General features: G+C 41.5%; 3 protein-coding genes across 3 annotated transcripts; 2 read left to right on the top strand and 1 right to left on the bottom strand.

Moving 5' to 3' along the window:
* Positions 1-2,755: 2,755 nt before the first annotated feature.
* On the bottom strand, positions 2,756-7,454 carry LOC139368695 (protein-S-isoprenylcysteine O-methyltransferase-like). The gene is made up of 5 exons (XM_071107899.1): positions 7,219-7,454; positions 6,693-6,781; positions 6,206-6,375; positions 5,744-5,961; positions 2,756-5,513 (listed from the first exon to the last, which is right to left on the bottom strand). Exons 1-5 carry the CDS (start codon positions 7,432-7,434, stop codon positions 5,328-5,330), a joined length of 879 nt encoding a protein of 292 aa, XP_070964000.1. The 5' UTR covers positions 7,435-7,454; the 3' UTR covers positions 2,756-5,327.
* Positions 7,455-15,331: 7,877 nt separating this feature from the next.
* Positions 15,332-16,696, top strand: LOC139367699 (transcription factor HES-5-like). The gene is made up of 2 exons (XM_071105993.1): positions 15,332-15,441; positions 15,564-16,696. The coding sequence occupies exons 1-2, from the start codon at positions 15,394-15,396 to the stop codon at positions 15,984-15,986; spliced, it is 471 nt and encodes a 156-aa protein (XP_070962094.1). The 5' UTR covers positions 15,332-15,393; the 3' UTR covers positions 15,987-16,696.
* Positions 16,697-19,831: 3,135 nt separating this feature from the next.
* On the top strand, positions 19,832-20,731 carry LOC139367700 (transcription factor HES-5-like). Its single transcript, XM_071105994.1, has 2 exons — positions 19,832-19,891; positions 20,045-20,731. The coding sequence occupies exons 1-2, from the start codon at positions 19,832-19,834 to the stop codon at positions 20,477-20,479; spliced, it is 495 nt and encodes a 164-aa protein (XP_070962095.1). The 3' UTR covers positions 20,480-20,731.
* The last annotated feature ends 2,721 nt before the right edge of the window (positions 20,732-23,452 follow it).

Raw genomic sequence — 23,452 nt, forward strand, 5'->3', positions numbered from 1 at the left:
ATTTTAAAGTTACTGTACAACTCTGATACCCATTGTTACAACATTACTGAGGGATTTCACAGCCAATCAGTGTTTTTGTATGTGTATTTGAAATGTGTCATGAAAAGATCTGACGTTCAGAGGTGCCTGGTTTATTGATTTCTATGAAGGCGCTGCACTGAATCTGAGGAGGTGGGAATCACCAAAGCAATGAGGATTCTGAAAAAAGTATTCAGACAACAGTTTATAAATGTAACCCAGCTCTCCTTTTAAGGCTCATCTCCATCTTGTTATCTTTCCCCTAAGTCTGGGAGGATATCTTTCAGAGGGTTGCAAATGAACAGAAAATCTATGAAGGTAAAAGAGGTTTTGTTTTTCTGTTAGATAAGGTGAAGTTGGTGTTTTATATACTGTATGTGTCCATTCTGTTTTCTGCCCAGCTTCATGAGCTGACGCAGCTAAAGGAAGAGAACAGATACCTGACCACCATCGCCAGGCAAATCGGCCCCTACATCCGATCCATCGCCAAGGTGAAGGAACGCCTTGAACCCAGGTACTGGAACCAAGCCACTGTAACTACTGTACATATCACAAACTACAACATTATTTTGACTAACAAGTTAGTAGTTAGTCATAGTTGTTTCTATCATGGTGACCATGTAAGACATGGTGTTCTGTGAAGTATTCTCTATTCAATGTTCCCACAGACTGAAAGAGCCTAAGGAGCTGAAAGATGACCGTACAGAGGACATGCTGAAGACCTGAGGACACCACTATGGCCACAGATACTAAACAAACAATTTTAACAACACAGATGTAAGCTAGCTAGATTACTTAATAACTTGTTGGAAGAATTGATCAACTTTATGCTCAACAGAAATGACTTGACCTGTACCAGATGATAACCACACTCTCAGCAACCTCTCTGACGAGGCTGCCCTCAAGAACAATAATCTACTGGCCAGGGAAGCAGAAAAACAGAGATTTGGAAGAAGTCTCCCTAAGCAACTGGATGGGGTCATGAGACTTCAATGTGCTCACCCATAACTTATGTAAATTATATTGAATATAACATTTACATGTTTCTAACATTACCCATATTAGGACTACAGTAGCAAACCCATGAAAGAAAACAATGAAAGGAAGACAATTTTCTTAGGATAAATTTTATTTTATTTCACAGGACAAAGTTGTTCAATCAATTCAGAACATTTCAGTCAAGTGAATAAAAGTAATCAGCCAAGAGAGATAAATATTCTCTCTGCATGATACATTTACATTACCTGTAATAAACTGTAGTATTGTTATACTGTAGTGCAACAACTGGCTTTTTCCATGTTCAGCTCAGCTGGATCATGCTTGGAGCAGTAAACAGTTGTACGTCTGCAGCCAACAATGTGCTCTTATATTATTGAATCTACAGATAATCTTCTCATCTTTATTCATCTAATACACATTACTTTTACAGTGCTCGACTGTCCTCATTTCAGAAACTCTAAACACACACACTTGTCTTGTGCAACATACAGTTACAGTGCTCGACTGTTCTAATTTCAGGAATTCTCTTTCAATCACACACACACACACACACACACACTCTCCATACAGTCTGGGCATACAGAGTAGAGGGCAGAGGCAACCTTTCACCTGAGACAAGCGGTAGTTCAGGAGGAAGCAATGCTGGGTTGAGCTTATCGCAAAGGAGACAACCTTTCCTCTGAACCCCTTAGCCATAGGAATGCATCTATTGGTTGGTTTCAATACAAATGAATAACAGGTGGAGTGATGATCAAGTGGTGGTTGAAAGAGAGACAAGTCTTGAGTGCATTTTAAAGATGACTGTGCCATGTGGTTGCCCCTATAGTTAAAACCTTATGGAAGAAACAACACCCCTGATTCATAGTTTATATAACAAGGAACAATGTTAAAACTTACAGCAGACTGGAATAGAACAGTGAATGGATTGTCAGTGTTCATTATGTTTTCATAATTCACAAAGTAGACATTTCTGACTTGATACGCTGTACCGATTTGGAAGAATCAGAGAACCAGGCTGCAACTTTCCCAGGTTGTCAAATTAGCAAAATATTAGTGATTGTGCAGCCTTTTGATCCTGAGTGGACATGGGATGTGAATTTAAAATAAATCATTATTTTGTGTAAGGATAAATCAATATTGAAAGTCTGGGCTGATACCTAAAAACCAATACCTTTTCATAGCATACATTATTTTAGTAACTTTGACATTCATCAAAAGGCCTTTTTCTTATAATTTATGAAAGAGCGAAATAACTTAAGGGGAAAAGACCATGTTGCAAGGGACCCCATTTCCGTAACTTTCGGGCATTTTTGTAAATGTATAACAAAGTCACTCAGAAATATATATATATGTATGTGTGTGTGTGTGTGTGTGTGTGTGGACACCTCTTCAAATTAGTGGATTCAGCCACACCCGTTGCGGACAGTTTAATTATTTAAAAAAAAAATGTAAATCGAGCACACAGCCATGCAATCTCCATAGACAAATATTGGCAGTAGAATGGCCTTACTGAAGAGCTCAGTGACTTTCAATGTGGTACCATCATAGGATGCCACCTTTACAACAAGTCAGTTCATAAAATTTCTGCCCCGCTAGAGGTACCCCACCCCGGTCAACAATAAGTGCTGTTATTGTATAGTGGAAATGTCTAGGAGCAACAATGGCTCAACCGCGAAGTGGTAGGCCACACAAGCTCACAGAAAGGGACCCCTGAGTACTGAATCGCATTGCACATACATTTTTTTATATATATTTTAAAATGGCCTGTTTCTCGGGTTGCAACACTCACTAACGAGTTCCAAACTGCCTCCGGAAGCAACGTCAGCACAATAACTGTTCGTTGGGAGAATCATGAAATGGGTTTCAATGGCTGAGTAGCCGCAGACAAGCCTAAGACCACCATGCGCAATGCCAAGTGTCAGCTGGAGTGGTGTAAAGCTCGCTGCCATTGGACTCTGGAGCAGTGGAAATGCATTCTCTGGAGTGATGAATCATGCTTCACCATCTGGCAGTCCGAAATCCAAATCTGGGTTTGGCGGATGCCAGGAGAACGCTACCTGCCCCAATGCATAGTGCCAACTGTAAAGTTTGGCGGAGGAGGAAATAATGGTTCGGGCAAGTCCCCTTTCCCCTGAAGGGAGATCTTAACGCTACATAAAACAGTACAATGACATTCTAGACAATTCTGTACTTTGTGGCAACAGTTTGGGGAAGGCCCTTTCCTGTTTCAGAATGACTATGCCCCAATGCACAAAGTGAGGTCCATATAGAAGTGGTTTGTGGGGATCAGTATGCAAGAACTTGACTGGCCTGCAGAGCCTTGACCTCAACCCCATTGAACACGTTTGGGATGAATTGGAACGCCGACTGCAATCCAGGCTTAATAGCCCGACCTCACTAATGCTTTTGTGGCTGAATGGAAGCAAGTCCCCACAGCAATGTTCCAACATCTAGTGGAAAGCTTTTCCAGAAGAGTGGAGGCTGTTATAGCAGCAAAGGGGAGACCAAGTCCATAATAATGCTCAATGCTCATTTTGAATGAGATGTTCAACAAGCAGGTGTCCACATACTTTTGTTCATGTAATGTATGTATGAGGGCTGATACATTTAGCATCCAGGGCTCTACATAAAACATAAATAATGGGTAAAACTGGTGCTCCAAACTTTAAAACATTAAGTGCACAACCTGAAATGTTTGAAATGTCCTTGTCCCAGAATGACCCAGCATGCACCGTGCAGCCCCATTGAAGCCGCATGGGCGCAATACAATTCCAATGGGGTTTCCCCATCTCAAAAGTATCTCTGATATGGGTCAGATTTTTTAAACTGTTTGTATTAGAAACAAGCGATTTTTGCTGTAGTAAAGGTGCAAGCATGACACTAACGAATGTGCACCCAGGAAACAACTGTACAGTGAAGCCTTACCATTACAACTAATTGTTATAAAAATGTACTTTCTTCCCGTACCGGTACTCCCAAATTAAAACTGCAGTTCGCACAGCAAAATATTTTTGTTGCATATGCAACCAAATTGGGTCACACTTTAGAGCCCTGTGTGCATCCCTAATATTGTGTAAAACCATTCTGATGTCAACGCTGAGGCCTAATAATGATGACTCTGTGATATGACAGACAAACAAGGAATAGAAGAAACTCAACCAGGCTCATTACAGCACTTCTGACTCAGTAACCAAAGCTAAAATCAATTCAGCATCCACTTAAGGCCAGGCACCACAGGCTAAAATGTTGCACAAACCTAGCAATTTAGAGTTTTGGGGGAGGGGGGTATTTGTCAATTAATATTAGTATTTTTTAAAAGTAAAAAATATCCAAAAGGTTTATACAAATATTTGTGTTAGTTTATCATACTAACATCAAAGTGTCATGAACTGTAACCACTTTTAAATGGACATACATTCATAATTTGAACGCTCACTACATTGAAATCACACATCGCTTAAAAGTCCATTTCTTAGAGAATGTTACTTTGAAGATATGGTGATTAGGTGTAAGGTAGTCTTAATTCAGTCCTTGTCTTACTGCCATTTCCTGAAAAATCTCACACTTCCCAAACGCCAACTTATTTTCTGTGGTTATCTTTAGATGTATTCTCCAGACTTATACATTGGGAATTGTTGATATGTTTATGACACAATCAGATGTGTCAGATGTAGATCAGATGTATGTAAATTCAGTCCTAGAATGTCTTAACAAAATAAAACCAAAATATTTAGGTTGATTTTTACTTCATCCAGTGTCCAGAAAAATTGGTTTGTTTTATATGCAAATATTTAATGGTATTACCTAATTTGCATATTTGTATAAAATTTTTCAGACAAAAATATTATAGTGTCCACACAACTGGTAAAAGTTGATTGTAATATGATTAAGTGGGGGGGGGGGGGGGGGGGGGGGAAATACCCTATTAGGGTGTGGTGCCTGGCCTTAAGATACTCAACTCCTCTCTAAGGAAAAAACAGAAAAGGGAGCCTTCATCAGAACATTGGAGATTAAAGAAAAATACAAACTCAAGTCTCTAGTAGTTAATTTAACCAAACAAAAGAGAAAACAGAGGTGGTTGAATATATGGGGGGGGTGTGGTTTCTTTTTGAGAGTCTACCCAGGCCTTGGGGCGGTATGGGGATGGGAGCCCTTCACAACACTCATAGGTGTCAGTCTCTGTGAGCTCTAAGCACCCCAGGGCGGGCAACCACAGGAGCTAATCCACAGTACGCTGACCAGGGCTGCCCCTCACAGTGCCTGTCTGTCTGCCTGCCATTTTCATACATCCAAGACTCCATCTCTCACACCTAGGAGCTGTTGATGCGGATGCCCGAAATAAACGGCAGGCCGGTGCCCACCTTCTTTTTGTACTCCAGGTAGTCCTCTGCAAAGAAATGGATGAGAGAAAGCTCCTCCTCCTCAATCCGTTCACGGAAGAAGCGCCAGCTTGCCATGGTATAGCCAGCGATGCAGACAGGGTTGCACAGCATCACCTGGAACATTGGACATAGAAAAGTGAAATCAGGGTTGCAATAGTCTGGTAACCCAAGACTGCAAGGATTTCCAGAAATCGCAGTTGGAGGATTCCGGATTTTCTGTTTCCAGGAATATTTCTACAGAGATTTCTGAAAAATCTGGACATTTTGGGAACATTTCCAGAATTTTGCAAACCGTGCCTTGCCATTCAAGAGTTTCCTTAGCTATTGACAGAATAGGCTGGTACCTGTGTGCCAATGCTCCAGTAGAACCATCCCACGTAGGAGGGGTGTCTGAAGAAGGCATAGACTCCATCCGTGACCAGCACGTGGCTCTGGGCCTTCTCGTTCTGGACGATGTGGTTGAAGTTGGAGCCGGCTGTCAGCATGGCAGACTTACGCAGGAAGTCCCCACACAGCACCATCACCAGGCCCACCAGGCTGAGCCAGCTCAGCTGTTTCAGCTCTGAGACATAAAATGCACAGCCTATTAAGACATTTAACTCCTACTGTGACAACATGTCATGCCCATTTCAACTGAGGCATTGAAAAGTTATTGGCCACGTTCCAGGCTGACTACAACGCAGAAGCCTGCACGACTGCAATTGATGACGTGGCACATATAATCATTGGTTGATGCAATGCAACACAAGCAATGTCGTCGGGCTGGAACACGGCCATTGACCCCAAGTGTGGTATGGAGGACAGACCTGGGACAGTGAGCTTCTCTATGGTGAACTCCACCCATGAGGACACAGCAGCCACGGTGTACTCCACACTGTGGTTGAGAAGGAATGAGTCCAGAGACAGGCTGTGGGGGTTAATGATGGCTGTCACCAGGTACTCGGAGTAGTGGAAGAAAGACAAGGAGCACATGTACCTGCAAAGACATGCATTGACTGAGAACTATGCATAACAGGTATCGAACTAACAACGGTAGTATTGTGCGTATATATATATATATATATATATATATATATATATATATATATATATATACACATACATACATACACACACACACACACAAGAGAGAAAAAAAGGCAGCGTCCGAGAGGATCAAAACCCTAGTGTATCATGGGTAAATTGACTGACTGATCTACAAATAATAATAAGTTATTTATGATACAAGGTTCTTTGTAGATCTGTCAGTCGCTCTTCTGTTTAAGAAACTTTTTGCAAGAAGTTTTTGCTTACCAGCCAAAGTGTGTCCATGTGGTTTGGGAAAAGCTTATGATCAAGCCACACCCAAAAGTAAAGCCAAGGAAGCAGGCTCGCACAGCAACCTGGGAGAAAGAAGAGTATGCTTAGGAAACATTTCTACCTTCAATTCGTTTAACTAGCTAGTTATCTAACTATACAAGTAGAAAGCTGGCTCCAAATCAATAGCTAACACAATAACCTGCTCTTAGGCATAGAATATCTGTCTAACTTCAATAGTGTTATCTAATTTACAGTTTAGGGCTCTATCTTTAGCCAATCAAGCTGACAGCTGTCTCAATCCAATTCAGATAATAGGATTAGCTAGCTAGCACAACATATTGTTAGGAAGAAGAGGGGCAATGAAAGTGTACCAATAATTTAGATAGCTAAAGCCTAGCCATCTGGCTGCCGTTTTGGCTAATGGGCAAATAAAATAGAAATCAAGATGGCTAGCTATCTAAGGAGCTTAGCTAACGTTATAGCTATCCATCTTCTTTCAGACGTTAGTTAGCTTGCTTACCTTATATAGAGGTCCCTTGTATATGATAAGCAAGAAGCCATTAATAACAGCGATGTACACAGCAATAGCTATTTTCCCCCTCACTCCAGTGAGATAGTCGAATACCCAGTCAAGATGTCCAGCGAATGTTCTAATAAGGGGAATTATAACAACACCCAGTCCTAAAAGAAAGCTTATAATACTTATTTTCCCCTCTAACACCAACTTGCCTGCCATGATGAAGTACCGTTACTCCCTATGGGCTCTCGCGAGTTTTCCACAATGGCAAAATTTACTCACTAATCTTGGCTGCGTTCCAGGTGGTCACGCTGCGCAGATGCATATGATCACTTCATCATCACACACACTCAGCAGGAACCACATCAATATGGTAGCAATCTTCTGAGAACGCCTGGGAAGATTTCTTTATTCTATTTATGTCGTTCCTGACACGTTAAACACTTCTCCAGGCGTTGTGAAATGTGATCAACTTCGCAGCGCGACTCTAATAAAGACTACCTACCTGGAACGCCTATATACGTGACGTGACAGACGACGTTTACTATTTATTGGCTGTAGATGGCGCTTTAAAGCCATATAATCAAAGGTCACTTCTTGAACCCCAGCAAGAAATGTTTGACCAGACATCACTTTTGCAACTGTCTAGCAGAGGACATAGCACAGAGCAATGACTGCATATATGAAAGGACAAAGCTCTTGATCACGTGACACCATTCGTTCATAAGCGAAGAATCAATAGCGCCACAGAGTTTCTAAAAGACAGAGGCACAACATCGAGAGACTTTCGTGAACGCTTGCGAAGCAGACCAAGCAAACCAGACCGGGGGTTTGAGAAGTAAATGACCCTATGAGAGAAGTGAAAAATTACTCATTATTTGTTAGTTTTCTAAAAGTACAACCTACATAGCCAATGTCTTAAGTAGTTTAACATGTTATTACTCCAACCTCGTGAAATTGACAAACTGCCACATTTATTTTTTATACAAAAAGAGGAGTGAGTGCCTTTGATTTGACAGCACGCGCATCTGCAGTTCGGCGCGAGATGCTTACATAACCTAAAATGAAGACCAAAAAGCACTTCTTTTTTTTAAATACATTTTTACGATATTGCTAATTTTTACTTTGTGGCTGTGGTAACTAGTGGAAAACCGTTAACCCCAATGATGACTGATAGGGGCGCTGTATTCAAATTAAATACAATTTTATTGGTCACATACACATGTTTAGCAGATTTTATTGTAGGTGTAGCGAAATGCTTGTGTTTCTAGTTCCAACAGTACAGTAATATCTAACAAGTGATATCTAACAATTTCACAACAATACACACGTAAAGTAAGGAATATATATGTTTGTTAACCTTTATTTTACTAGGCATGTCAATTAAGAACAAATTGTTTTTCACAATGACGGCCTACCCCGGCGATGCTGGGACAAATTGGTGCTGCCCTATGGGACTCCCAATCACGCCTCTTGCACTGAGATGCAGTGCCTTAGACCACTGCGCCACTCGGGAGCCCAGATGAGCAATGTCGGAGCAGCATAGACTAAAATACAGTAGAATAGAATACAGTATATACATATGAGATGAGTAATGCAAAATATGTAAACATTATTAAAGTGACTAGTGTTCCATTATTAAAGTGGCCAGTGATTTCAAGACTATGTATATAGGGCAGCAGCCTCTAAGGTGCTAGTGATGAAGCCACTGTGCAGCCATCTTGGTACTCCTCCATTGAAAAAAAGATTTTGGAAGCTATAGAAATGCATTTATTAATGTCTACATTTGTTTTGACATGTTCATTCTATTACAGACACCTTAATGCTTACTTTTACTTTTATTATGTTAGTTAAACATGAAAAATATAAATTATACAAATACAATCTTAAAGTATAGAGTACTGTTATTGTCCCCATTAAAAACATTTCTTAAATCCATGTCATTTTGTCCTTAACATTTAATTGAAATACTGTAAAATTCCATAAATTCCTATGGAGTCCTTCTCCTACTGGGGAGTGCCAATATGGCCGACCGGTGGCTTCAAAGCCTCTCTATGACCAATACATAGTATGAGTAATCCAGGGTTTACACGGAACCCAAACCGGCTACGCGCGTGTGCTATTGTGCATAAATGTATTTTGTCCCCCTACACCAAACGCGATCACGACACGCAGGTTAAAATATCAAAACAAACTCTGAACCAATTACATTAATTTGGGGACAGGTCGAACAGCATTAAACATGTATGGCAATTTAACAAGTTAGCTTGCACTTGCTAGCTACTTTGTCCTATTTAGCTAGCTTGCTGTTGCTAGCTAATTTGTCCTGGGATAGAAACATTGAGTTGTTATTTTACCTGAAATGCACAAGCTCCTCTATCCGCACATAAAACGGCCGACCAAATCGTTTCTAGTCATCTCTCCTCCTTCCAGGTCTTTTCATGTTGAACTTATATGGTGATTGGCATCTAAACTTTCATAGTATTACCACGACGACCGGCAAAACAGTCCGTATCACCCACGTGGGTATAACCAATGAGGAGATGGCACGTGGGTACCTGCTTCTATAAACCAATGAGGAGATGGGAGAGGCAGGACTTGCAGCGCGATCTGTGTCAGAAATAGGAATGACTTCTATTTTAGCCCTTGGCAACGCAGACGCTCTTGGAGAGCGAGCAGTGTGGGTGCAATAATTGAATAACATGGATTTCTAAATTTATTTTGCAACGCTCGCGCATGCGACGTGTCCAGTCTGGTCAGCATGTAGACACATCAATGGTTAGACCGGATGACATGTTTCTGCACCAGATGTTTAGCTACCCAACGTCACCATGACATCGCCTACAAGCGTGATCTGGATTTTCTATTGGTGTAAAAAAATACCGTTCTGCTCCTCTCCTCTCTAACTAACTTCCCCTCACAATCCCTTCAATTTCCCCTAAATCCCGTTAGTTTGGCTGTTTAGCCTACCTTAATTATCCCACACCCATTATAGCCCTGCCATTCCCAACCAATCAGAGTGCCTGGAATGCTGATCTTGACACCGCACCCGCCCACTCAGGTCAGAGTTTTATCGTCGTCTGAAGGGAGAAGACGCATGTTTCTGAGGACCTTTAATTGTCGACAGTAACACAAATGTCTGAAGGTTGTGCATGCATTGAAATAACCACAACAATAAGATTCCAAGTCATTCGGATTACCAAAATCATATGAACATCCTCAAATCGAAACAGTTGTGTCTGTGTGGTGGAGACGATCAAGACTACAGTGATGGGTCTCAACATCATGTTCTAACCAGACAGCACTATAGAGGTCAGAACCAAACCAATCACTTATAAGTATATAGTGGAGAGGGCGTTCACAGCTGACCACTCAGACGGCTGAGGGCATACCAGCTAACTGTTTTTACGTAGTCATTCTAGACAGATTTAGTGACCAACAGTTTTTTACATGGTCCGTCATTTCTCCGGATTTAGCTACCAATAGTTTTGACAATTGGAGAAACAGTTTCTAACTATCTTCATACTGTACTGTCTTTGATAGTGCACTGAAGCCATTGAGCTATTGTAAGAACTGGAGAGACAGCCTCCAAGATGGCCGACCATTGAAGTAATCTACAGTGCATTAAGAAAGTATTCAGACCCCTTGACTTTTTCCACATTTTGTTAGGTTACAGCTTTATTCAAAAGTGTATAAAATAATACCCCTTAATGACAACGCAAAAATAATGTTTTAGAAATTTTGCAAATATTTAAAAAATACAAAACTGAAATATCAAATTAACATAAGTATTCAGACCCTTAACTCAGTATTTTGTTGAACGACCTTTTGCAGTGATTACAGTCTCGAGTCTTCTTGGGTATGATGCTACAAGCTTGGCACGCCTGTATTTGGGGAGTTTCTCCCATTCTTCTCTGCAGAACCTCTCAAGCTCTGTCAGGTTGGATGGGGAGTGTCACTGCACTGCTATTTTCAGGTCTCTGCAGAGATGTTTGATCAGGTTCAAGCCCGTGCTCTGGCTGGGCCATTCAAGGACATTCAGAGACTTGTCCTAAAGCCACTACTGCGTTGTCTTGGCTGTGTGCTTAGGGTCATCTTGCTTGAAGGTGAACCGTTGCCCCAGTCTGAGCTCCTGAGCGCTCTGGAGCAGGTTTTCATCAAGGATCTCTCTGTACTTTGCTACATTCATCTTTCCCTTGATCCTGACAAGTCTCCCAGTTCCTGCTGCTGAAAAACATCCCCACAACATGATGCTGCCACCACCATGCTTCACCGTAGGGATGGTGCCAGGTTTCCTCCAGACGTGACGCTTGGCATTCAAGAGTTCAATCTTGGTTTCATCAGACCAGAAAATCTTGTTTCTCATGGTCCGAGAGTCCTTTAGGTGCCTTTTGGCAAACTCCTAGCAGGCTGTAATGTGCCTTTTACTGAGGAGTGGCTTCCATCTGGCCACTCTACCATAAAGGCCAGATTGGTGGAGTGCTGCAGAGATGGTTGTCCTTCTGGAAGGTTCTCCCATCTCCACAGAGGAACTGTGGAGCTCTGTCAGAGTGACCATCGGGTTCTTGGTCACCTCTCTGACCAAGGCCCTTGTCCCCAAATTGCTCAGTTTGATCGGGGGAGATGTATGGCCTTGAACTGATTATGTTAAAATCGCACACAGGATCATTTAGTTGCTAATGGCAGTATGCAGTACCCCGGTCGGCCTTCATACAAAATGAACTGTAAGAAGAAAATATGCATTTATTACCCAGATAAGACTGAGTATCGTTTACATAAAATAGTAGACAGAAAAGCAGCACTTCTCTCATTTGTTTGTTGGCTACCAGCAAAATAGCCATATGCAAACTGTGTGTTGGGTTCGGTAAAGTTGAATGTGTGCCTGCTTGCGTGTATAGGTTACATGAACATACGAAAAGACTGGCTAGTAGAGCTGCACATTTAGGACTATTATGTTATTTGGGAAATACTTATTAAATAAATGTGATGTACTCTTTATCATGATCCATAGTTGTCAAGTGATTTAGCAATAGAGAAGAAATGACTGAGAATGAACAAAAAAAGCAGACAATTTTTTTTAACAATAAATGTTTTACATTGCATATCAAAAATATAATTTCACTTGTGATCTAGCCTACCATGAGGCTCTACTGTAGCCTATACCAGGGGCGCAACTTTCACTGGGGAACTGGGGACATGTCCCCCCCACATTCTGAAATTGCATTTTTGACCCCCATGGGTTTATCAATGGAATGTGATACCAAACAAGGCAAAGTCGTGCTTTAGGACCGCGTGGACAACTCCGAGCGGTCGGGTAGGCTGTTTGGAGTGTTTATCCGACTTGATAAAAAAAATAAAAAGATGTCCCCCACACTTCTAAAACCAAAGTTGCGCCCTTGGCCTATACTATACTTATTTCAACATAAGCATAGGCATAAAAAACAATATTGTTCCTTTTGTATGAAGGAATATGGCTTTCCATTTCAACTCTTTTTTTCAGAGAGTAGTCTTCAATGAACATCTCTGCAAGGAATACTAAAGCAATTCATGCTTTTCTTAAGGCCTAAAATGCACATTTTATGGTTATTTCATTGACCAAAGAATATCACAGTCTGGACAGCATATACATACAGTATGGAGACTAAACTCTATTTTTACAAAATACCATAGATTAAAAGTCAATCACTTTATCAATAATAGTCTCTGGAAAAATACATCATTTTATCGTTAAAAAAATATATCCCAATCATTTCATTGCAAAATAGTCCACAACAATTGACATAGTCCACATCTTTAGTTCTTCCAGAGATAAAGATGGATTTGGTGTGAGAGTAACTTTGCATAGGCTACAAAAACTGCTCATGGTTACTATGCTCAGTCCCACTGCTGGTTTTGGTGTTTCCATGGAGATCCTAACTGGATAAACAGTGGGGCAACATCTTCAACAGGTAATGGAGACAGTCGTAGAGTGTCTCTGGAGTACTTTGAGTAGCCATTGTGGAAGAGCAGGGGACTCTTGACTGAGAAGCAGACAGTCTTGTCCCACACGTCTGTGCTGGAGACCCCGTTATGGCATTGGCTCTTGAGCTCCGTGTAAAGTTTCTCCACCCTGTCAGTGCACTTTCTCTCTTTACTACTGTGGGAACAAAGAAAGGAAACATATGTTAAATAACCTTAGAGTAATTGATTAACATCTTCATCAGTTTAATATCCAGGTCCATTTGATGTGGTCTTTACCGGGTCTGTTGGTCCTTCATGCAGGGCTCTACAGTGCGACCATTTTACTCACATATGAGCTTAAATATTTTGATGTGTGACCTGAAATTTAAATGTACGATTCTAGCTTTATTACCTCAAATATTTTTCATTGTGCTCCTACATTTCTTTGTGTTCGCCTATAGTTTTCACACGTGCACACAAGGCTTCTTGTAAAAAAGGTCAGCATAGAGCTCTGTCATGTTGAATGTGCTGTAAGATCTTTGTGTTTTGCCTGCTTTGAAATGAGGATGACTCTGTGTATTTCATGTGGCAATAAGAAGTGCATGAATTAATTAAATACAATGGCCCTGATTCAAATGAACAGGTTGGAGGTGCCCTTTAAAATGGTATTGCTAAAATTGATATTAGTAATTTGCATTGACTATTTGATTTGGTGGTAATAGTATAATTAAGCAATAAGGCCCAAGGGGGTTTGGTATATGGCCAATATACCACGGCTAAGGGTTGTTCTTATGCACAACGCAACGCGGAGTGCCTGGATACAGCCCTTAGCCGTGGTATATTGGCCATATATCACAAACCCCCGATGTGCCTTTTTGCTATTATAAACTGGTTACCAACATCATTGGAGCAGTAAAAATAAATGTTTTGTCATACCCCTGGTATACGCTCAGATATACCATGGCTGTCAGCCTATCAGCATTCAGGGCTCGAAAACACCCCGTTTATAATATAAAATCGTACATTTTCATGTATTAGTCAAATAGTCATCATAATATCTAAAAGACTTTGAAGTTTGACTTTTTATTTTATTTCTTTCTCTTACTTTCTCACTCATTCTATTTCATCTCCCTGTTTCTCACAAAGCAGGTCTCACATGGTCCATTGGGTGATAAGTGTCCTATCTGTCCAGATGGTGTTCCTGTGAGATCCCTATGAGAGCCTTGTTGACTGCACTGTGCATGGGCAGTAGGGAGGAGGGGGGCCCTGGTCACTCGAGCTTTGTTTGACGGGGCACACTTCCTTTGTGTGTTCGCCCCAGTGTCATTAACACTGAAGTGTGGGAAGCACAGGAGCACGGCGGCTCTCACGTTCCACTGGGGCAGGAAGGGGGAGCGTGTGACTGGGACACAGGCAGAGCGAGCAGGTGTGTGCTGTAGCAACGCTGGCGATCTATATCTACATGTGTTGGTTTCCAAAACTCAATTCTGGATATATACTGGGTTACAATGCAGACTATTCATGGCAGTTATAACTGTGCAATGTTTATAACACATAAATCTACTACCTGACAAATATACAGATCACACCAAAGTTGAACATAAAACTTAATGTTGCCCAATCACCACCCCATTAATACATCTTTACATGACATGGCACCAAAGATCCAAGGGAATGAACAGATCTTCATGGATCTGAAAGCAACCTGTTTGATTAAGCTAGTGGACACACAGTAGCCCCATGAGCTATTTGACTCACAGTCCTATCTCAGTCTCACACCCACGTGTGCCCTGTGCCAAAGCACTTTGTGCTCACCCTTTATTCTGTGATCCTGGCAAGAGACGAGCACACTCCTTCCTCTGGGGTCACCACTTTCCCAGATCCACAACGCGGCGCCATGTCCGCCCCCCTCCCTCCACTCCCTCTCCCTCCCTCCCACCCATCCCTCTCCCTCCCCATCCCTCCACCTGCTCCCTGGAGGCACACTCTTTGTCCCCTCAGCAATAAACACTTCATTGAGCATGTGGCAGCCCAGCATCTATCAATGCCATTCCCAGCCCTCTCATTGGCTCCGGACTGTGAGAAACTCCAACAAGCCCAAGACCCACACATTCATATGGAGATTTAGGAGTATAAATAGGAGGGAGAACCAGAGGAAAGACAGTACATATCCAATTGGCTCTTTACTGAGACTTCAGCTCAACAGAACTACTACTGCTATATCCATTGGCACCAACTATGATTAGACAGATGACTAACCCTAAGCAGCACCTCTCACTTACTAAGGTAAACAAATGCTTTTAAGTCTTTGAATACATAAATACATTTCTTTCTTATTCTATTGCTGTTGATACTAGTACAGGGCAGATCAGATTGACTAAATTGTTCCTTGTTTTCTCTTTGTGCAGATAAGGAAGCCAGTCGTGGAGAAGATGCGTAGGGATCGCATCAACACCAGCATCGAGCAGCTCAAGTCCCTCCTGGGTCCCGAGTTCCTCCGCCAGCAGCCCGACTCCAAGCAAGAGAAGGCCGACATCTTGGAGATGACTGTCTATTTCCTGAGCCGCCAGCAGCAGGCAGGAAGTTCCTCCACTGCAGCAGCCAATGAGGGCTACTCTCGCTGTGTGCAGGACGCTGTCAGCTTCCTGTCTCAGTGTGAGGTGAAGACACAGTCCTACAGCTCGCTGCTGAGCCACTTCCAGAGCCTGCAGACATCCAGCCAACACAGTCAGGCTCCCTGGTCCTTCTCCCCGCCGGGCTCCCCAGTCCACCAGGCCACCACCAAGGGTGTGATGAGCCCCGTCTCCCATCCACTCTGGAGGCCCTGGTAGAGCAATGCTTCAAACGTTTTCATGTCAGACAAACGGAATTGGACAGGCCAGTCTATATTATGACAGGCATGGACAGTGGTGTTCGGAGTGACGAAGGTCTAATTCTTTTGCATTTGGCAAGAGATGCTACGTCGATAGTCTTCATCCAGATGAAGCAAGGGCATATTTTGCCAGTATTCCTTTGAAAGGAAGGATTCTATGAAATGATTCAGATTGGTTTGGGATACATACTCTGTATATGAAAATGTACACTGAATTAACAGTGTTACTATTATGCATGTTCTTGTCTGAGAACGATAACTCTGAAAGTACAAACAGAGTTAAATTATGCTAATAACATACTTTTATTGTATGTCTAACCCATAATGGGTTGCTACTGTTTATTTGGTGTCTGTGACACCACCTGTTTTTTTTGCATTTAAAAAAAAAACTATTTACAATAAATTGTCACAATGGTACAATGTATCAATTTGGTGATGTATGAATATTATGCTACAAATGGATCCAATGAATCTACTTTAAATGTACATCATGTCATGATTATGTAAAATGTATGTTATTAATAATACACATATTCAATGTTCAAGGAAATGCTCAAATGTTCATTCTAACTTCAAAGAGACCCCATTCATAAAGGGATGTTGTGTATTCAACACGAGTTTGTGTAAGTTTGTTTGTTTGCCTTTATTGATTTAAATTACACTATTTGGAGTGACATGTCATCAAGCTTTTGAAAATAAATTAACTTCAATTGAAGTTTCTCAACATTTACATTTCTGGTTCTATTTTCTCTGTCGTATCAACTCATATCTGCACAAAGTTCACCACCCACATCCATTGTGATGACATCAGTAGTATGGCTAACTTTTTCATCCACAAATGTATAAAGACGACAATATACTATCTAGTAAGTATATTGATTGACTATATTCACAAACCTAAATCTAGATTGTGAGGAGCACCTATCCCACTGCCCAGAGATGTCAGATCGATATTGGTTCCTGGTTGACAAACCCAAACCTTGAAACCTATTGTTTATTTGTGGTTGGACAAAATCTGTGCCTAAAATAATGACTTTTTGTCAGAGGAATGCATGACCATAACTATGAAGGGCTCCCATCAAGAACACCACATTACTGAGGACACCTGTCTAAATGTATATCCTATCTACTATATATGCCTATACTTCACTCATACAGAACATAACCTATTTAACTGGTTCTGTCACACCAATTAATCACACTATGGATTAAGGGATGTGATTAATATTGTATGATATATAGTATGTCCTCATCTTTAGCAGTAAATTTAGGATGATTGTAATAATGGAACAACAGTGCAGAGTAGTGGCAAAAAAGTGAGTCACCAACTTGAACATCTATATAGTTCTTAAGAAGAGTAAACTTCAATGACATGAAACTTTAATATTTTAACTATTTTTGTCACGTTTTTGTTCCAACCTCTTTGCTAACAAACCAGATACAAATAATCATGGTCGTCAGTCTAGGCCATGACTAGCTGAGTCACATGTATTACACCCCCCCCCTCCCCCCAGTGGCATTGCTGAAGTTTCTCAGGGTTAGTCCTGCAGATGGTCTGGCGGTGACTATGGCCCCCTCTCTCCCTCCAACCAGAGATCAAACACCGTGGCTAATGTGATGTGTAACAAGACACACTTCTATTGTTCCCTTATTGAGGCCAGTGAATGGACAGAGAGTGTGGGAAACAGGGGCTAGCACACTCCCAAAGGCAGAGGGCTGATGGGAACCTGCCTTACTCCTCCACAGGCCTGGCAGTCCAGAGTGTATGGCAGGAATTGAGTCTGTGGGTGGGTCACTGTTCACACACACTTAAAGAGCCACGGACAAAGGCTAGCCAAAACTGTCTCGTCACCACACTGTCAATGTGGTCAATTCACGGCTAGCCCGAAAGGGAATGTCTAGCTAACAGGTAAATCATTTTTGTATAGATGAAGTTGACAAATTCCCCTTTATGAGTAGCTCTAACTGTCTTCATGGAAAACGTTCAATGTTCATCCAGGCCAAAGTGGAAGAAAAAGACAGGGTGATCGTGTAGCTCTTTGTCGATGTGCAAGGCACCATTAACTAGATTTTTTCCAGATGGTCTGTGACATAGGGTTTCTGTTTGTCATGTGACAAAGGATCAATTAACATTCCCAATGGGGCATTGGGGGAGCGGCCTGGCTTTTGTAGCTCATCTACCCCAGTGCTGATGACTGGTGGGAAACTAGGAGGAGAGAGTTCTCCTCACAGCACCCACAGGCCAGGCCACACATCTGTGACCTTTGCGCTGCCTGAACCACAACCATGGCATAGTGCCAGTGACTGTGGCATTGTCCCCAGTCTCCCCACCCTGGCCCAGCAGCACATAGTCCATCAAAGATCATAGATAGAAGTTCTGGGATTTTTCTTGGGAAAGTATCCATTTATCTTATTAGTTACAGTGTTACACTGTAGTGCCTCTTCTTTGTATTCAATGCCATAATATTTACCTCCAGGAGATATAATAACTCTTCAGTTATAGGGCTACATTCAATTGGAAAAATAAACTGTTGCTGTGAGATAATACGTTCTTGAATGAACCTTTCCTGGGTGCAATAAATCCACGCGTGGGCATGAGTTGTCTTGAGCTTTCCCACACTCAACAGCCAATGAGAACAGATATAACAGATATAACAGACAACAGATAACACAATGGTTCAATGACTCAACTGTCTGTCAGTGGGGAGACTGCTTGTCTGGACGGAGTGTGTGCGAGGGGTGAGTGTGAGCACAGTGTGGTGTGTGTGTGGGCACACAACCTCCTCCCTCAGCATACCGCTGGATGTGTGAGAAAAGTATACATAAGTGTGTGTGATCCCCACATTCCAACACAGCGACAGCCTGTGTCTATGTGATTGTCTTCTGTATCAGACATTAGCATAATTTAGCATTAGCATAATTTAGCATTAGTATCATTTCATAACAATACTACTCTACTGGTTATTATACCACTAACTTTAAAAAGTGTTGTAAACACTCTATTGCACAATTGGCTGCTTAAATCAAATTAATTGTATCCGGATGTTATGTCTTTTGTCGAAACTATGCAACAATTCAACTAATTTTTGGTTAATTATAATGAATATTGCTTGGAGAAAGAAAACTCTAAAGATTCATTTTTTTGTGAATTCTATACTGGCTTGATTGTGTTAGATGAAAGGGTTCTCAGGACGTCAACTAGAACATTTAATGAACTGAAACTACATAGATATATTCTTTATGGTCTAAATTAGATATATTCTTTATGGTCTAAATTAGATATATTCTTTATGGTCTAAATTAGATATATTCTTTATGGTCTAAATTAGATATATTCTTTATGGTCTAAATTAGATATATTCTTTATGGTCTAAATTAGATATATTCTTTATGGTCTAAATTAGATATTTTCTTTATGGTCTAAATTAGTCTCTTTGAAGAGGGCTCTTCCCTTCAAAAGTGTGTCTTCGTTTCACTTGTTTTTACCTGTCATTATGTTGAATGTTAATTGCATGTATAATGTATTCATGTATTATTAATCAATAGTTGCTGCTTATCTTGGGAATCATCCCTGTATTGCCTCTACTACCCCGTTACCCATCAAGTTATTGATGTTTCTCCTATTGTTGCGATGGGCAGCTCTGTGGTCTCAGTAGTGTGGGAACCCCAGCTGGGCCTGGGCCACATGGCTTTGTCATGCTAATCCATTGCTATATAAAGGGGGAGAGATCCCTCAGAGGTCCCAGACCACACTCTGCAGCCCAGGAAAAGTAGCCAACAGACCTGTCACTCTCTCACGCAGACATGGCTCCCTGCTTAACTTCCTCTTTCCACCATCTGAAGTTTGCAGAAAAAGACATTAAGGTATGTGTTTGGTTCAATCAATGTATGTGTGTATATACAGTATAAAATGTGTATATTCATGTATATTATGGCTTTTTATAGTATTTGACTGAATTTCTTGTTGTCATATATTAGAACTGTTGACTAATCAAATGTTCTTCACTGCCTCCTCAGACAAGGAAACCCATCGTGGAGAAGATGCGTCGAGATCGCATTAACGGCTGCATAGAGCAGCTCAAGCTCATCCTGGAGAAGGAGTTCCACAAAGAGGACCCCAATACCAAGCTGGAGAAAGCCGACATCCTGGAGATGACCGTGAGATTCCTGAGGCAGCAGCAGCAGCCGGCTCCATCTCAGAGGGACTACAGCGAGGGTTACTCACAGTGCTGGAGGGAGTCTCTGCAGTTCCTCTCTGGAAGCCCCAAGAGAGACACCACCACAACCTCCGCTGGACCTCTTCAGGGGCTCCAACAGCAGCTCTCCTCCCAGGCCCAGATATCCTGCAGCAGCCCGATGGGCCGCTCCACTTCCCCAGTCTCCTCCATCTTCCGTGCCACCGCCAAGCTCCAGGACAAAGGAGTTAAAGGTCCAGTTTGGAGGCCCTGGTAGAGAGTGTTACTGGAATCACTGTAAAACCTGAGGGAAACACTGGACTGTGTGCCCCTCACTATGTAGGAAATATGCATTTCCAACCTCCTCCACCGTTGTGGGTTTACTGAGCTCTTATTGTCTCATCACATTGATGGCCATATATGTGTGGCACATTTGATTTCTGGCATATTTGAAGTGAGGGTTGTCACTTTTTTGTGAAGATTGTTATTTCTCCTACTTGTTTTGTCACATGAGGTTTTTTTGTTTGTATTGAAGAATTTAGGTAATTATTGAGTTATGATATTTTATTGTGAAATTTGAATTGATTGTGAAATGATTGATTACTCCAGTGGAGTTCATGTGTTTTGCTAGACTTAACCAGTAACTACAATATGCTACTGTATTTTCGCCAGCAATTATTTGAGGATATTTCTCTTTTATTATTAATATGTTATGTTTGGATGGATGTATCTTTTATAAAGGGACTAGTGTGTTGGTATACTTTGTAATAGCACTGTTGCTATTGTTCTGATAGTTTATATTGCATTAAAGAAGCTCTTAAAACTATGTATGACGTGTATGACAATGAAACTATAATAACAACCTGTCTTTTGTCCAGGATTGTTATTTTTGACCAAATTGTAGTGGATCTTGCAGTCCACCAATTCTGTTCTAACCAGTTCATATGATCCTCCTCCATGAAATGTCTTCTCACATTTGATTAACAAATTCAGGAAAATCCACATATAACTTTTGCAATAGGTTCCCTTTATAGGCATCTGTATGGGTTTAAATCAGCTGTCCCGTTGAGCTCCTGAATCCTGCCACCACAGATACCCAGTGAGAGGGCACACAGACAGACGGGAACTCACACCAACAGAAGGCAAGGCACCTCTCTATGGCCTGCCCATACAGGGCCTTCAGAAAGTATTCAGACCCCTTGACTTTTTCCACATTTTGTTATGTTACAGCCTTATTCTAAAATGTCTTAAATAAATAAAACATCTCAGCAATTTACACACAATACCCCATAATGACAAAGCAAAAACAGGTTTTTAGAAATGTTTGCAAATGTATAACAGATAAAAAAGAGAAATACCTTATTTACATAAGTATTCAGAGCCTTTACTGTGAGACTCGAAATGGAGCTCAGGTGCATCCTGTTTCCATTGATCATCCTTGAAATGTTTCTTTAACTTGATTAGAGTACAACTGTGGTAAATTCAATTGATTGGACATGATTTGGAAAGGCACACACCTGTCTATATAAGGTTCCACAGTTGATAGTGCATGTCAGAGCAAAAACCAAGCCATGAGGTCGAAGGACTTGTCCGTAGAGCTCCGAGACAGGATTGTGTCGAGGCACAGATCTTGGGAAGGGTGACAAAACATGTCTGCAACATTGAAGGTCCCCAAGAACACAGTGGCCTCCATCATTCTTAAATGGAAGAAGTTTGGAACCACCAAGACTCTTCCTAGAGCTGGCCGCCCACCCAAACTGAGGAATCCGGGGAGAAGGGTCTTGGTCAGGGAGGTGACCAAGAACCCAATGGTCACTCTGGCAAAGCTCTAGAGTTCCCCTGTGGAGATGAGAGAACCTTCCAGAAGGACAACCATCTATGCAGCACTCCACCAATCTGGCCTTTATGGTAGAGTGACCAGACCGAAACCACTCCTCAGTAAAAGGCACATGACATCCTGCTTGGAGTTTGCCAAAAGGCACCAAGATTCTCTGGTCTGATGAAACCAAGATTGAACTCTTTGGCCTGAATGCCAGGTGTCACGTCTGGAGGAAACCTGGCACCATCCCTACAGTGAAGCTTGGTGGTGGCAACCTGCTGTGGGGATGTGTTTCAGTAGCAGGCACTGGGAGACTAGTCAGGATAGAGGGAAAGATGAACGGAGCAAAGTACAGAGATATCTTTAATGTAAACCTGCTCCAGAGTACTCAGGACCTCAGACTGGGGCGAAGGTTCAACTTCCAACAGGACAATGACCCCAAGTACACAGCCAAGACAATGCAAGAGTGGCTTCGGGACAAGTCTCTGAAAATCCTTGAGTGGCCCAATCAGAGCCCGGACTTGAACCCAATCGAACATCCCTGGAGAGCCCTGAAAATAGCTGTGCAGCAGAGATCCTCATCCAACCTGACAAACATTGAGAGGATCTGTAGAGAAGAATGGGAGAAACCCCCGAAATACAGGTGTGCAAAGTAGTGTCATAGCCAAGAATACTTGAGGCTGTAATCGCTGCCAAAGGTGCTTCAACAAAGTACTGAGTAAACGGTCTGAATATAGCGGGAATGTGATATTTCAGTTTTTTATTTATAAAAAAAACTGTTTTTGCTTTGTCATTATGGGATATTGTGTGTAGATTGATTCGGAAAAAAATGATTTAATACATTTTTGAATAAGGCTGTAATGTAACAAAATGTGGAAAAAGTCAATGGGTCTGAATACTTTCCGAAGGCACTGTATTACCACTTTCTATTTTTCTAAAGAGAGGCCAGATATATACCACACAGACACGGAAGAAAGACCACCAAACCAGCTGCATCTTAAGAGGGTTAACTGGTTTTAAAACAACAATGATTTTTAAGTACATAATCATTTGAGTCTTTTGACCAGGATTGTTTTTTTAGCAAATTGTAGTGGATCTTGCTGACCATCAATTCTATTCTAACCGGTTCATATGATCCCCTTCAACTAAATGTCTTGTCAATTTTGATGAACAAATTCTGGAAAATTCACATATAACTGTAGCAATAGTTTCCCCCTAAGAGGCTTGGGTTAATTATGGATGTTTTGCGTTATGGAAAAGACGCGTTAACACATTAAAGGGCAATTCTACCACTTTTGAAAATCATATTAATTTTCTCCAAAGCTATATCAGTGTCTACAAATATGGAAATAGCACATTTCTACATTTTATTGTAGAAAAAGAAAAACCCTTGAATAAGTAGGTGTGTCCAAACTTTTGACTGGTACTGTA

Source organism: Oncorhynchus clarkii, chromosome 16, assembly GCF_045791955.1.
Source record: "Oncorhynchus clarkii lewisi isolate Uvic-CL-2024 chromosome 16, UVic_Ocla_1.0, whole genome shotgun sequence".
Lineage (NCBI taxonomy): Eukaryota > Metazoa > Chordata > Actinopteri > Salmoniformes > Salmonidae > Oncorhynchus > Oncorhynchus clarkii.